Raw genomic sequence first — 17,380 nt, forward strand, 5'->3', positions numbered from 1 at the left:
AAAGAGCATTTATACAAACTTAAGGTACCTTCACACTAAACGATATCGCTAGCGATCCGTGACGTTGCAGCGTCCTGGATAGCGATATCGTTGTGTTTGACACGCAGCAGCGATCAGGATCCTGCTGTGATATCGCTGGTCGTTGAACAAAGTTCAGAACTTTATTTGGTCATCAGACCGGCGTGTATCGTCGTGTTTGACACCAAAAGCAACGATGCCAGCGATGTTTTACACTGGTAACCAGGGTAAACATCGGGTTACTAAGCGCAGGGCCGCGCTTAGTAACCCGATGTTTACCCTGGTTACCAGTGTAAAATGTAAAAAAAACAAACACTACATACTTACATTCGCGTCCCCCGGCGTCCGCTTCCCACACTGACTGAGCGCCGTAAAGTGAAAGTGAAAGTACAGCACAGCAGTGACGTCACCGCTCTGCTGTTAGGGCCGGCGCTCAGTCAGTGCAGGAAGCGGACGCCGGGGGACGCGAATGTAAGTATGTAGTGTTTGTTTTTTACATTTTACGCTGGTAACCAGGGTAAACATTGGGTTACTAAGCGCGGCCCTGCGCTTAGTAACCCGATGTTTACCCTGGTTACCCGGGGACCTCGGCATCGTTGGTCGCTGGAGAGCGGTCTGTGTGACAGCTCTCCAGCGATCAAACAGCGACGCTGCAGCGATCGGCATCGTTGTCGCTATCGCTGCAGTGTCGCTTAATGTGAAGGTACCTTAACCCCTTAGTGACAGAGCCAATTTGGTACTTAATGACCGAGCCAATTTTTACAATTCTGACCACTGTCATTTTATGAGGTTATAACTCTGGAACGCTTTATCGGATCCCGCTGATTCTGAGATTGTTTTTTCGTGACATATTGTACTTCAAGATAGTGGTAACATTTCTTCGATATTACTTGCGATTATTTATGAAAAAAATGGAAATATGGCAAAAAAATTTAAAATTTTGCAATTTTCAAACTTTGTATTTTTATGCCCTTAAATCAGAGAGATATGTCATGAAAAATAGTTAATAAATAACATTTCCCACATGTCCACTTTACATCAGCACAATTTTGGAAACCAAATTTTTTTTTGTTAGGGAGTTATAAGGGTTAAAAGTTGACCAGCAATTTCTCATTTTTACAACACCATGTTTTTTTTAGGGACCGCATCACCTTTGAAGTCATTTTGAGGGGTCTATATGATAGAAAATAACCAAGTGTGACACCATTTTAAAAACTGCACCCCTCAAGCTGCTCAAAACCACATTCAAGAAGTTTATTAACCCTTTATGTACTTCACAGGAACTGAAACAATGTGGAAGAAAAAAATGAACATTTAACTTTTTTTTGCAAACATTTTACTTCAGAACCATTTTTTTAATTTTCACAAGTGTAAAAACAGAAATTTAACCACAAATTTTGTTGTGCAATTTCTCCTGAGTACGCCGATACCCCATATGTGGAGGTAAACCACTGTTTGGGCGCACCGCAGAGCTTGGAAGTGAAGGAGCGCCGTTTGACTGTTTCAATGCAGAATTGGCTGGAATTGAGATCGGACGCCATGTCGCGTTTGGAGAGCCCCTAATGTGTCTAAACAGTGGAAACCCCCCAAAAGTGACACCATTTTGGAAACTAGACCCCTTAAGGAACTTATCTAGATGTGTGGAGAGCACTTTGAACCCCCAAGTGCTTCACAGAAGTTTATAACGTAGAGCCGTGAAAATAAAAAATCGCATTTGTTTTCACAAAAATGATATTTTCGCCCACAAATTCTTATTTTCACAAGGGTAACAGGAGAAATTAGACCACAAAAGTTGTTGTGCAATTTCTCCTGAGTACGTCGATACCCCATATGTGGGGGTAAACCACTTTTTGGGCGCACCGCAGAGCTTGGAAGTGAAGGAGCACCGTTTGACTTTTTCAATGCAGAATTGGCTGGAATTGAGATCGGATGCCATGTCGCGTTTGGAGAGCCCCTGATGTGCCTAAACAGTGGAAACCCCCCACAAGTGATACCATTTTGGAAACTAGACCCCTTATGGAACTTATCTAGATGTGTGGTGAGCACTTTGAACCCCCAAGTGCTTCACAGAAGTTTATAACGTAGAGCCGTGAAAATAAAAAAATCGCATTTTTTCTACAAAAATGATCTTTTTGCCCCAAAATTTTTATTTTTACAAGGGTAACAGGAGAAATTATACCACAAAAGTTGTTGTGCAATTTCTCCTGAGTATGTCGATACCCCATATGTGGGGGTAAACCACTGTTCGGGCGCACCGCAGAGCTTGGAATAGAAGGAGTGTCGTTTTACTTTTTCAATGTAGAATTGGCTGGAATTGAGATCGGACGCCATGTCACGTTTGGAGAGCCCCTGATGTGCCTAAACAGTGGAAACCCCCCACAAATGACACCATTTTGGAAACTAGACCCCTTAAGGAACTTATCTAGATGTGTGGTGAGTACTTTAAACCCCCAGGTGCTTCACAGAAGTTTATAACGTAGAGCCGTGAAAATAAAAAAATTGCATTTTTTCTACAAAAATGATCTTTTTGCCTCCAAATTTTTATTTTACCAAGGGTAACAGGAGAAAATGGACCCCAGAAGTTGTTGTACAATTTGTCCTGAGTACGCCGACACCCCATATGTGGGAGTAAACCACTGTTTGGGCGCATGGCTGAGCTCGGAAGCAAAGGAGTGCCATTTGACTTTTCAATGCAAAATTGACTGGAATTGAGATCGGACGCCATGTCGCGTTTGGAGAGCCCCTGATGTACCTAAACAGTAGAAACCCCCCAAAAGTGACCCCATTTTGGAAACTAGACCCCCCATGGAACTTATCTAGATGTGTAGTGAGAACTTTGAATGCCCAAGTGCATCACAGAAGTTTATAATGCAGAGTCGTGAAAATAAAAAATATATATTTTTTTAACAAAAAATATTTTTTAGCCCCCAAGTTTTTATTTTCACAAGGGTAACAAGAGAAATTGGACACCAAAGGTTGTTGACCAATTTGTCCTGAGTATGCTGGTACCCCATATGTGGGGGTAAACCACTGTTTGGGCGCATGGCTGAGCTCGGAAGGGAAGGAGCGCCGTTTGGAATGCAGACTTTGATAGAATTGTCTGCTGGCGTTATGTTGCGTTTGCAGACCCCTAATGTACCTAAACAGTAGAAACCCCCAACAATTGACCCCATTTTGGAAAATAGACCAACCAAGGAACTTATCTAGATATGTGGTGAGAACTTTGAATGCCCAAGTGCTTCACCGACGTTTATAATGCAGAGAAGTGAAAATAAAAAATATATTTTTTTCCCACAAAAAAGATTTTTTAGCCCCCAAATTTTTATTTTCACAAGGGTAACAAGAGAAATTGGACCCCAAAAGTTGTTGTCCAATTTGTCCTGAGTATGCTGGTACCCAATATGTGGGGGTAAACCACTGTTTGGGCGCACGGAAGAGCTCGGAAGGGAAGGAGCGCCATTTTGGAATGCAGGCTTTGATAGAATGGTCTGCAGGCATTATGTTGTGTTTGCAGAGCCACTGATGTACCTAAACAGTAGAAACCCACCACAAGTGACCCCATTTTGGAAACTAGACCCCCCAAGGAACTTATCTAGATATGTGGTGAGAACTTTGAATGCTCAAGTGCTTCACCGAAGTTTATAATGCAGAGTAGTGAAAATAAAAAAATATTTTTTTTCCCACAAAAAAGATATTTAGCCCCCAAGTTTTTATTTTCACAAGGGTAACAGGAGAAATTGGACCCCAAAAGTTGTTGTCCAATTTATCCCGAGTACGCTGATGCCCCATATGTGGGGGTAAACCACTGTTTGGGCGCACGGCAGAGCTCAGAAGGGAGGGAGCACCATTTGACTTTTTTAGCGCAAAATTGTCTGTCGTGTTTGGAGACCCCCTGATGTACCTAAACAGTGGAAACCCCCCAATTCTAACTCCAACCCTAACTCCAACACACCCCTAACCCTAATCACAACCCTAACGATAATCACAACCCTAACCCCAAAACAGCCCTAATCTCAACTCTAACCATAACCCTAATCAAAACCCTAAATCCAACACACCCCTAACCCTAATCTCAACCCTAACCTCAAACCTAACCCTAATCCCAATACACCCCTAACCCTAATCCCAACCCTAACCTTAACCCTAATCCCAACCCTAACCCTAATCCCAACCCTAATCCCAAACGTAACCCTAATCCCAACCGTAACCCTAATACCAACCCTAATCCAAACCCTAACCCTAATCCCAACTCTATCCCTAACTTTAGCCCCAACCCTAACCCTAACCCTAATTTTAGCCCCAACCCTAGCCCTAACCCTAACTTTAGCCCCAATCCTAACCCTAAATTTAACCCTAACCCTAGCCCTAACTTTAGCCCCAACCCTAACCCTAAGGCTACTTTCACACTAGCGTCGTACTCAGCCCATCGCAGTGTGTTGGGCCGACGTACCGACGCTAGCGTTGTAAGCGCCGCACAATGGGTGCAGAGGATGCTCTGTTTTCAACGCATCCGCTGCCAATTGTGAGGTGCAAGGAGGCGGGGGCAGAGTTCCGGCCGCGCATGCGCGGTCGGAAATGGCGGACACGTCGCACAAAAAAAGTTACATGTAGCTTTTTTTGTGCCAACGGTCCGCCAAAGCACGACGCATCCGTCGCAATGTGTCTCTAATGCAAGTCAATGGAGAAAAAAACGCATCCTGCAAGCACTTTTGCAGGATGCGTTTTTTCTCCAATGACGCATTGCGACGGAAGCCAAAAAACGCTAGTGTGAAAGTAGCCTAACCCTAACCCTAGCCCTAACCCTAAATTTAGCCCCAACCCTAGCCCTAACCCTAGCCCTAACCCTAACCCTAACCATAGCCCTAACCCTAACCCTAACCCTTGCACTAACCCTAACCCTAACCCTAGCCCTAACCCTAACCCTAACCCTAGCCCTAACCCTAACCCTAACCCTAACCCTAACCCTAGCCCTAACCCTAATTTTAGCCCCAACTCGTCTCTCCTGCCGGCCGGCAGATGGCAGCAGATGGCGGGCGCACTGCGCATGCGCCCGCCATTTTCTTTGCAGAGGAAGAAGCCGGCCGGCAAGAGGAGACGCAGGAGGACCCGGGGACACCGGGTGAGTATGATAGGGTCCCCGAATCCCCCTATTTCTCTGTCCTCTGATGTGCGATCACATCAGAGGACAGAGAATTACAGATCGCTTTTTTTTTCTTTTTTTTTTTTTTGCGGTCGCCGGTAAACAGTTAATTACCGGCGATCGCAAAACAGGGGTCGGTAAAAACCGACCCCGATCATGTTCTTTGGGGTCTCGGCTACCCCCGGCAGCCGAGACCCCAAAGATCTTCCGGGTGCCGGGCGGCGGGCGCACTGCGCATGCGCCCGCCATTTTTTCCCGGAAAAAAGATGGCGGCGCCCATCGGGAGACACGAGGAGCACCGGGGGAGATAGGTGAGTATTGGGGGGCTATTGGGGGCCATCGGGGACACTATTTCTCTGTCCTCCGATGTGCGATCACATCGGAGGACAGAGAAATTAAATGGCAAATCGCGTTTTTTTTGTTGCGACCGCCGGTAAACGGTTAATTACCGGCGATCGCAACTCAGGGGTCGGTAAAACCCCCCTGAATCATGTTCTCTGGGGTCTCGGCTACCCTCGGCAACTGAGACCCCAGAGAAAATCCGACTCTGGGGGGCGCTATTCACTTTTTCCACAGCGCCGTTAATTAACGGCGCTGTGGTTTAATTACCCTTAGCGGCCGCCGTTAAAAGGCGTATCGGCGGTCGTTAAGGGGTTAATGCCCTTGGATCTTCAATCTACTCAAGAGCAGCATGGAAATATTTACCTTTTCCTTCCCAAATCCATTGCATCATTCGGATAACCTGTGGATCTGCAGCAGTTCATGTTTTTCATACCCATACATTGTTATTTGATCACTGCTCCATCAGGTTAGCATAATCTATTAATTAAATTTGCTTTATTCTGGGTAAGGCCCCTTTCACATATCAGTTTTTTGCCGTCAGTCACAATCCATTGGCTCAATGGATCGACGTATCCGTTGCAGATTGTGAAAAACTGATGTGACGGATTTGTTTTTTTGACAGATCCGACTAGTGGATCTGGCTAATTGGATTCTGAATAAATCATAGCATGCACAGTTAAAAAAACATGAATCCGTCGCCGGATTCTATCATTTGACTGAATCCGTCGCTGTCTGATTTTTCGACATACACAAAAAACGTTACTTTGTCCGTCGTCTCCAGCCACCAGACAAACAATTTTCGATTTATCAGGCAAACATTGGATGAAACATGAGGCCATCCATCGCAATCCGTCGCTAATACAAGTCTATGAGAAAAAAATTGATCCAGCGGCATCAGTTGCCGGATCCATTTTTTTCAAAATTCGAGAGATTTCGCCATTTTCCAACTTTGAATTTTCATGCCGTTAAATCACAGAGATATGTCACACAAAATACTTAATAAGTAACATTTCCAACATGTCTACTTTAAAACAGCCCAATTTTGGAACCAGCTTTTTTTTTGTTAGGGAGTTATAAGTGTTCAAATTTGACCAGCGATTTCTCATTTTTACATAAAAAATTTTTAGGGACCACATCACTAGTGTTGAGCATTCCGATACTGCAAATATCGGGTATCGTCCGATATTCGCTATATCGGAATTCCGATACCGAGTTCCGATATTTTTGTGATATCGGAAATCGGTATCGGAAGTTCCTATAAGTTCCCAGGCATGTGCTGTGCGTATGGTTCCCAGGGTCTGGAGGAGAGGAGACTCTCCTTCAGGCCCTGGGATCCATATTCATGTAAAAAATAAAGAATAAAAATAAAAAATATGGATATACTAACCCCTCCGACGGACCCAGACCTCAGCCGTGCAACCGGCAGCCTCCGTTCCTAAGAATGCAGTGAGTGTAGGACCTGCGATGACGTCGCGGCTTGTGATTGGTCGCGTGAGCGGTCACATGAGCGGTCACGCGACCAATCACAAGCCGCCACGTCATCGAAGGTCCTTCACTCTGCATTCTTAGGAACGGAGGCAGACGCTTGCAGCGGTGACAGCCAGGGCCCGTCCGAGGGTGAGTATATCCATATTTTTTATTTTTATTCTTTATTTTTTACATGAATATGGATCCCAGGGCCTGAAGGAGAGTTTCCTCTCCTTCAGACCCTGGGAATAATCCAGGATCACTTCCGATATTTGTGTCCCATTGACTTGTATTGGTATCGGGTATCGTATTGGCGATATCCGATATTTTTTGGATATCCGCCGATCCAATACGATACCGATACATTCAAATATCGGAAGGTATCGCTCAACACTACACATCACATTTAAAGTCACTTTTAGGGGTCTATATGACAGAAAATTCCCAAAATTGACACCATTCTAAAAACTGCTCTCCTCAAGGAGCACAAAACCACATTCAAGAAGTTTATAAACCCTTCAGGTGCTTCACAGACATTTTTGGAATGTGTAAAAAAAAATGAACATTTAACTTTTTCACAAAAAAATTAATTCAGATTGAATTTTTTTTTCCCAAGGGTAACAGGAGAAATTGGACCCCAACATTTGTTGTTCAATTTGTCCTGAGTACGTTGATACCCTATATGTGGTGGGGAACATCAGTTTGGGTTGAAGGGAAGGAGGCATTTGACTTTATGAATGCAAAATTGACTGGAATTGAGAACCTAAGTTCATAACGTAGAGCCGTAAAATTAAAAATCATATTTTTTCCATAAAAATGATCTTTTCACCTCCAATTTTAATTTTCCCAAGGGTAACAGGACCCCAAAAGTTATTGTCCAATTTGTCCTGAGTACGCTGATACCCCATATGTGGGGTAAATCACTGTTTGGGCGCATGGCAGAGCTCGGAAGGGAAGGAGCGCAGTATGACTTTTTCAATGCAAAATTGGCTGGAATTGAGATCGGACGCCATGTCGTGTTTGGAGAGCCCCTGATGTTCCTAAACATTGGAAACCCCCACAAATGACCCCATTTTGGAAACTCGACCCCCAAGGTACTTATCTACTCTAGATGTGAGGTGAGAACTTTGAAACCCCAGGTGTTTCACTAAAGTTTATAGCGCCCGGGCATGAAAATAAAAAAATCATATTTTTTCCACAAACAGGATCGTTTAGTCCCCAATTTTTTATTTTATTTTTTATAGAAATTGGATGACAAAAGTTGTTGTCCAATTTGTCCTGAGTACGCTGATACCCCATATGTGGGAGAAATCTGCTGTTTGGGCACATGTCGGGGCTTGGAAGGAAAGGAGTGACATTTTGGAATGCAAATTTTGATGGAATAGTCTGGGGGCGACATGTCGCATTTGGGGAGCCCCTGATGTGCCTAAACAATGGAAATCCCCCACAAGTGATCCCATTTTGGAAACTACACCCCTCAAGGAACTTATCTAGATGTGTGGTGACTGAGAAATTTGTATTTCACTAAAGTTTATAGCGCCCGACCGTGAAAATAAAAAAAATCATATTTTTTCCACAAACATGATCGTATAGTCCCCAATTTTTTTTATTTTCCCAAGGGTAACAGGAGAAATTGGACCCCAAAAGTTGTTGCGCAATTTGTCTTGAGTTTGCTGGTACCTCATATGTGGGGGTAAATCACTGTTTGGGCGCATGGCAGAGCTTGGAAGGGAAGGAGCACCGTTTGGCTTTTTCAACACAGAATTGGCTGGAATTGAGATCGGACGCCATGTTGCGTTTGGAGAGCCCCTGATGTGCCTAAACAGTGGAATCCCCAAATTCTAACTCCAACTCTAACCCCAACACACCCCTAACCCTAATCCCATCCCTAACCCTAATCCCAACCGTAACCTTAATCCTAACTTTAGACCCAACCCTTACCCTAACCCTAACCCTAATAAGAAAATGGAAAGAAATACATTTTTTTATTTTATTATTTTTCCCTAACTAAGGCGGTGATTAATGGGGGTTTGATTTACTATTTATAGCGGGGGGTTTTATTTGGCAGCTGTCACACACTAAAAGATGCTTGTTATTGCAAAAAATAGATTTTGCATCACCATATTTTGAGAGCTTTAATTTTTCCATAATTTGTTCCACAGAGTCATGTGAGGCCTTGTTTTTTGTGGGACGAGTTGACGTTTTTGTTGGTACCATTTTCAGGCACATTACTTTTTTCATTGCTTTTTATTCCGATTTTTGTGAGGCAGAATGAGCAAAGACCAGCAATTCATGATTTCTTTTGGGGGAGGGCATTTATATCGTTCCGCTTGTGGTAAAATTGATAAAGCAGTTTTATTCTTTGGGTTAGTACAATGACAGCGATACCTCATTTATATCTTTTTTTATGTTTTGGCGCTTTTATGCAATAAAAACACTTTTATGTAAAAAATCATTATTTTTGCATTGCTTTTTTCTGACAGCTATAACTTTTTTATTTTTCTGGTGATGGAGCTGTATGGTGGCTTGTTTTTTGCAGGACAAGATGATGCTTTTAGTGGTACCATGGTTATTTATTTCTGTATTTTTGATCATGTGTTATTCCACTTTTTGTTCAGCGGTATCATGATAAAGCATTGTTTTTTGCCTTGTTTTTTTTATGGTGTTCATTAAAGGGGTTAACTGGTAGGACAGTTTTATAGGGTGGGTCTTTACGGATGTGGGGATACCAAATATGTGTACTTTTATAGTTTTGATTTTTTTTCACTCAAATATTTATTTATTGGTAGAATAAATATTTATTTTTTATCATTATTTTTTACTTAAATATTTTTACAATTATTTAAAAAAATTTTTTAATTCATTCTTATTTTTATACTTTGTCCCACTATAGGACACTCATTGTTTCAGGCTGATCGCTTTTATGGCATGCAGATCTGCCTGCTACAGAAGCTTATTTAATGGGTCATGAAACGCAGGGTTACACCGTTGGCAAGAGGAAGCTAATATCCCCCTTCCATCAAAAACATCACAATAGTTATTTTATTCATTCTCAAAGGGGAGAAAGCTGGACCACGAAATGCGCGTCAGGGGCGCCAGGGAGTTCGTGGGACTCACTTCCTAACATGGGTAAGCATTTATAATCACACCGGTGTACTCTGTGGCAGGCTGCACTTTTTTAATGATTCGTGAGATCTTGTTCTTACTCCATTTTTTTGGTTTGGACTGCTACAGAAGCTGCAGCTTCAGTGAACTGACACTGAGAGACTTCCTGACATGCACTGTGCATGACAGGAAGTCTCTCAGCTCTGGAGACCCAGATGCTGTTATGACAACATCGGTCTCCATGGCAGCGATCAGGATCCCATGGCTTGCTGCGGGGTCTCTGATCCAAAGAAGAGGGGCTGTCAGCCCCTGTGCCAGCTCCAGAATGCTGCAATCACATTTGATCACAGTGTTCCGGAAGTTAAAGTGCCGGGAGTGGTCCATGAATGCTCCTGGCACTTAGTGCCGGGTGTCAGCTGTGAGAATCAGTTGACACCCTGCCCCGATCGGCCACGATCACCCACGTGATCACAGCCGATCACTTAGACTTACGATACTGTCCATGGGAAGTACATCCCAGGTCACATGGACGGAATAGTACATCCAATGCCAGAAAGGGTTTATAACCTATATGCAGAGCTTCTGTAAAAAGCTGTAGTATGTTTGTAATATATCTTATCAGAAAAATATCTCTGTATTCTGTCATGCACAAAGTTCAAACACAAAATTATCTTTAATGTGTTACTTCACACAAAAAGGTGCATAGCATTTTATAGTACACGTCATCAAAGTTCAATACACACAGTTGCATCTCATCTCAGTGCCCGTTTCATAGCGCTACACATCATATGGTTTTTAGATTGCAGTCCCTAAACACACCGGAATTCTCCTTGTCCAGTATCCGTGGGGCTTCCGCACGCTATATTATAGTCTCCAAACACAGCTTCACATGTTGCAGACACTACACACGCCAGTCCTCCTCTGACTAGTTCCTGTGGGTGTCCTGCACCGCTGTATCACAGACTCCTTACTCACACAGCCGTACACAGCCCAGGATATCCTCTGGATAGAAGCTGGGCACCATATCCATCTGTTTGCAATCGTTACACATGCCAGTCCTTTTTCGGGCACAGAACATCCACCTCCGGTTCACCTTCAGGTACAGGACTGTCCACATCTGAGACCAGTTACCATGGATGACTTACATCACTGTATATGCTGTGGGTGCCAGGCTATTCACCTGCCATAGCTGCTGGCTCCGCTGGCCTGTGCTGCTTCACACACACAGCCAGCACTCTGCAGGCCTCTGCTCTGCACATCAGCACACATCAGACTGACACTGACGTTGCACCTGACACACCCATACCCCTTCACTGCAGGGCTTTTAACAGACAAACCTGTGGCTTCCAGCCACATGGAAAACCCAGACTGGAAATCCGTAACTGCCATGCACACAAATGGACTTCATAAATCTCCATGCACAACCTGGAGAGAATACACAGCGTCCCCTACCTGTGACACGAGTCACAGCCTCACAATTCCTTAATATACTATCAGTACATTTATTATATATTTTACTCACTTATACAGCACCATTAGTTTCCACAGCACTTTACAGATGTCATCATCACTGTCCCCATTGGGCTCACTGTCTAGATGCATTGTCAGTATATTTTGTACGTATGGGAAGAAACTGGAATACCTGGAGGAAACCAATGCAAACATGGGAGAACTTTTTGCAGTTGTTGTCCTTGGTGGGATTTGAGCTCCGAAGTCCAACACTGCAAAGCAACCATGCTAAACACTGAGGCACCATGCTAGACAGAAGGCTGCACTGTGATCTCCCGCATTGTAACTGTGTGAAAAAGGCTTTATAATCTTCAGTGTTGATGGCTCAGTGGTTAGCACTGTTGCTTTACAGCACTGGGCTCCTGGGTTCAAATACCACCAATGACAAAATCTGCAAGGAGTTTGTATGTCCCCCCATGTTTGTATGGATTTCCTCCAGGTACTCTGGTTTCATTTACACTCCAAAAACATACTGATTGTGAACTCCAATGAGGACAGCGATGATAATGTATGTAAAGCACTGTGGAATTAATGCCGGTATATAAGTGAGAAAAATATATCAATTGTTATGTGAGTTTTTATCCTTTTAGTGGATAAAGTGTGTGTTACAGTTCATCACAGAGGTACTTCAATTGACTGGGATGGTGAAGGGCACATAAAGTTTTTAATTCCCAGGGGGTCACCATGTTGACACATGACCTAACTGAAGAGAAGTATGCCATACATTTCAATAAAGTACTACTTTAAGGACTAGTTAAAGTTTGTCAATGGAGCATTTACAGCTTTACACCAGAACATTGAAAACATTGCTATATACAGTTGTGCTCAAAAGTTTACATACCATAGCAGAATTTTTGCTTTCTTTGCCTTTTTTCAGAGAATATGAATGATAACACCAAAACTTTTTCTCCACTCATGGTTAGTGGTTGGGTGAAGCCATTTATTGTCAAACTACTGTGTTTTCTCTTTTTAAAATATAATGACAACCCAAAACATTCAAATGACCTTAACAAAAGTTCACAGACCCGATTTCTTAATACCGTGTATTGCCCCCTCTAACATTAATGACAGGTTGAAGTCTTTTGTGGTAGTTGTGGATGAGGTTCTTTATTTTATCAGATGATAAATCTGCCCACTCTTCTGGTAAAAAAGTCTCCAATTTCTGTAAATTCCTGGACTGTCTAGCATAAACTGTGCACTTGAGATCTCCCCAGAATGGCTCAATAATATTGAGGTCAGGAGACTGAGATTGCCACTCCAGAACCTTCACTTTGTCCTGCTGTAGGCAATGACAGGTCGACTTGGCCTTGTGTTTTGGATCGTTGTCATGGTTAGAATGTCCAAGTACATCTCATGCGCAGCTTCCAGGCTGATGATTGCAAATTTGCTCCAGAATTTGCAGATAACGTGCTGCATTCATCTTTCCTTCCACTTTGACCAAGTTTTATGTACCTTTGCAGCTCACACATCCCCAAAACATCAGCGATCCACCTCTGTGCTTTACAGTAGGAATGGTGTTCATTTCATCATAGGCCTTGTTGGCCTCTGTCCAAATGTAATGTTTATGGTTGTGGCCAGAAAGTATAATTTTGGTCTCATCACTCCAAACTACCTTGTTCCAGAGGTTTTGAGGCTTGTCTCTGTGCTGTTTTGCGTATTGTAGGCAATTTTTGTTGCATTTGCACAGTAATGACTTTCTTCTGGTGACTAGTGTTGAGCATTCTGATACTGCAAGTATCGGGTATCGGCCGATACTTGCTGTATCGGAATTTCCGATACCGAGATCCGATACTTTTGTGGTATCGGGTATCGGGTATCGCAACAACATTAATGTAATAATGTGTAAAAAAGAGAATTAAAATAAAAAATATCGCTATACTCACCTGTCCGACGCAGCCGGGACCTCAGCGAGGGAACCGGCAGCGTTGTTTGTTTAAATTTCGCGCTTTTACTTGGTTACGTGAAGTCCCGGCTTGTGATTGGTCAGGGCGGCCATGTTGCCGGGACGCGGACCAATCACAGCAAGCCGTGACGAAATTACGTCACGGCTTGCTGTGATTGGTCTGCGTCCCGGCAACATGGCCGCCATTAACCAATCACAAGCCGTGACGTCACGGGAGGCTGGACATGCGTGTATTTTGAAAAGCGCGCGTGTCCAGCCTCCAGTGACGTCCCGGCAACATGGCCGCCATTAACCAATCACAAGCCGGGACGTCACTGGAGGCTGGACACGCGCGCTTTTCAAAATACGCGCATGTCCAGCCTCCCGTGACGTCACGGCTTGTGATTGGTTAATGGCGGCCATGTTGCCGGGACGCGGACCAATCACAGCAAGCCGTGACGTAATTTCGTCACGGCTTGCTGTGATTGGTCCGCGTCCCGGCAACATGGCCGCCCTGACCAATCACAAGCCGGGACCTCACGTAACCAAGTAAAAGCGCGAATTTTAAACAAACAACGCTGCCGGTTCCCTCGCTGAGGTCCCGGCTGCGTCGGACAGGTGAGTATAGCGATATTTTTTATTTTAATTCTTTCTTTTACACATTAATATGGTTCCCAGGGCCTGAAGGAGAGTTTCCTCTCCTTCAGACCCTGGGAACCATCAGGAATACCGTCCGATACCTGAGTCCCATTGACTTGTATTGGTATCGGGTATCGGTATCGGATTGGATCCGATACTTTGCCGGTATCGGCCGATACTTTCCGATACCGATACTTTCAAGTATCGGATGGTATCGCTCAACACTACTGGTGACTTGACCATGCAGCCCATTTTTCTTCAAGTGCCTCCTTATTGTGCATCTTAATCCAGTATTTCAGCTGATGTTATTTGTGGGTTTTTCTTTGCATCCTGAACAAATTTCCTGGCATTTGTGGACAAAATTCTTGTTGGTCTGGCTGACAGTGTTTTTTTTTTTTTTTACAGAGCCCCTGATTTTCCATTTGTTAATCACAGTTTAACTGTTGACTGTTGACTGGCATTATCAATTCCTTGGATATCTTTTTGTATCCCTTTCCTGTTTTATACAGCTTAACTACATTTTCCCCTAGATCCGTTGACAATTCTTTTGCTTTCCCCATGACTCACAATCCAGAAACATCAGTGGTTGGATGAAAGATGCAAGAGTCTGTCTGGATCCCAGAAACTCACTCGGCTTTTATGCACACACACTGATTACAAGCAAACAGGAAACAGGTGAGGATGTTACCTTTAGTAGCCATTCAAACCTATTTGTGTCAACCTCTGTGCATGTTCGTCAGGCCCAAATCACCAGGGTATGTAAACTTTTGATCAGGGTCATTTGGATGATTTGGGTTGTCATTATGATTTAAAAGAGAAAACACATTACTTTGACAATAAATGGCTTCACCCAACCGCTAACCATGAGTGGAGAAAAAGTTTTTGTGTTATAATTCCCATTCTCTAAAAAAGGCCAAAAAGCAAAAATTCTGCCGGGATATGTAAACTTTTGAGCACAACTGTATAAATAACATTTTAAAACTAGAAAAACATTTATTTCATATACTTACAGTTTATGCTGCCATCTGTTACATTAACATGGTGACAAGTCATCATGAATGCCAGAAGTATTATCCAAATGTGTTCACTTTCGTGATTAGCCATATTTGAATGCAATCCCTGTAAATACATATATTCTTTAAAATGTAGGCATGAAGGAATTTCATTAATATATGCACAGAATTTTTGTCTATTAGATTGTTGATGAAATTAAAAATGAAGTTGAAATTCAATGCTGTATGTGCCAAAACTAGTCATAAAATCAACACAAAGAATTGTCATTGATATTTTATATTGCAGCTCTCATGAGTCTTCACAGACAACTTATGAGTACTATTTCCTCTAAATAAATTTAAGGGGTTCTCTGGTCTCAAGCTACAAGTCTGCAGTCATTCTGTCACTCCATGTGACTGTGGACTTTTGAATCCTCACATCATGTACACTGCACACTGTGAGGGTTCTCCGGTATCATGAGACCGCAAGTATGCTATGTACCGTATTTTCTGGTGTATAAGATGACTTGGCGTATAAGACGACCCCCAACTTTTCCATATAAAATATGGAATTTGGGATATGCCCGCTGTATAAGACGGGGGTCATCTTATACGCCCAGTCATCTTATACGGCGTGTGGTTCCCAGGGTCTGAAGGAGAGGAGACTCTCCTTCAGGCCCTGGGATCCATATTCATGTTAAAAATAAAGAATAAAAATAAAAAATATGTATATACTCACCCCTCCGAGAAGCCTGGCTGTCACTGCTGCAAGGGTCTGCCTCCGTTCCTAAGAATTACAGAGCATGAAGGACCCTCGATGATGTCGCAGTCCTGTGATTGGTCAGTGACCGCTCATGTGACCGGTCACCTGACCGTGACGTCATCGAAGGTCCTTCACGCTCTGCAATTCTTAGGAACGGAGGCAGACGCTTGCAGCGGTGACAGCCAGGCTTCTCGGAGGGGTGAGTATATACATATTTTTTATTTTTATTCTTTATTTTTTACATGAATATGGATCCCAGGGCCTGAACATGCCGTACCTGGCGTATAAGACGACCCCCGACTTTTGGGACAATTTTTAGGGGTTAAAAAGTCGTCTTATACACAGGAAAATACGGTACATACTCCCAGCCACAATCCAACTAGATGGGAAAGGCCTGACCCAATGCAAGTGTATTGAGTGAGGCCGAAAACAGTCAAGTCAGAATGTGGCCTTGAGTATGCATGTCGCATACTTGCGGTCACATGAAAATCCTCACAGTGTGCAGTGCATGCGATGTGAGGATTCACAAGTTTGCAGTCACATAGAGCAACTTCAGACTTGTAGTTTTAGACCGGACAACCACTTTAAACAAATACTAACCGCTGGACTGGTCTAGATGCCTCTCAATTTCGCATAGACACATGTTTTTCAATTCAGTCTTTAAATCATGATGTTGCTGACACTAGCAATAAGCTGTCTACATGAGACACATTTAAATGGAGACAAAGTATCTGAAAAGGGTTTTTGACATATTAAAAAAGTAGACCCCGAGAGACTGAATGCTTGTAAAAATACAAACACTGCAGAGTACTGAACCTCCACCCGTCGTGTGCCAGATTCCCTCCGCTCGGCTCTCTGCTGCTGTGACACCATTGCTACAGACAACCACTGAGATCAAGAATTCTGCTGATATAAATGACACGAGCTACCAATCTTGGTGATTGGCTGCAGCAGTGATATGTACCTCTTTAAAAATGGAAAACCCATTTAAAGAGAACTTGTCACCAGGTTTGCTCCACTAGAGTTGAGTGATTTTATTTGGGTTCCTGCTTATTCAGCAAGCTATGATGCTTACCGAATAAGGTACAGCGGAACCCACATACATGTAGCATGCCGGCTGATCAGCACAACAATACAAAGCAAACATGTGCCCCCAAGCAGATGTTAGGGTACCGTCACACATTGAAATTTTCATCGCTGCGACGGCACGATCCGTGACGTCGCAGCGATCGTATGAATATCGCTCCAGCGTCGTAGACTGCGGTCACACGTTGCAATCACGGCGCTGGAGCGATGCCGAAGTCCCCGGGTAACCAGGGTAAACATCGGGTAACTAAGCGCAGGGCCGCGCTTAGTAACCCGATGTTTACCATGGTTACCAGCGTAAACGTAAAAAAACAAACAGTACATACTCACCCGTCGGTGTCCTTCAGGTCCCTTGCCGTCTGCTTCCTGCTCTGAGTGCAGCCGTACAGTGAGAGCAGATCGCAGCACCGCTGTGATCTGCTCTCACTTTCCGGCCG

At 43.6% G+C, this 17,380-nt stretch overlaps 1 protein-coding gene across 1 annotated transcript in view; it reads right to left on the bottom strand.

The window, feature by feature from the left end:
• Positions 1-17,380, bottom strand: part of LOC143815462 (interleukin-5 receptor subunit alpha-like) — a 91,235-nt gene that overhangs the window by 63,431 nt on the left and 10,424 nt on the right. The window contains exon 2 of the mRNA XM_077294675.1: positions 15,113-15,221. Within this exon, the coding sequence (XP_077150790.1) occupies positions 15,113-15,206 (94 nt within the window). The 5' untranslated portion in view covers positions 15,207-15,221. The remainder of the gene's footprint in view (positions 1-15,112; positions 15,222-17,380) is intronic.

The sequence above is a fragment of the Ranitomeya variabilis genome, chromosome 3 (genome assembly GCF_051348905.1).
Source record: "Ranitomeya variabilis isolate aRanVar5 chromosome 3, aRanVar5.hap1, whole genome shotgun sequence".
Lineage (NCBI taxonomy): Eukaryota > Metazoa > Chordata > Amphibia > Anura > Dendrobatidae > Ranitomeya > Ranitomeya variabilis.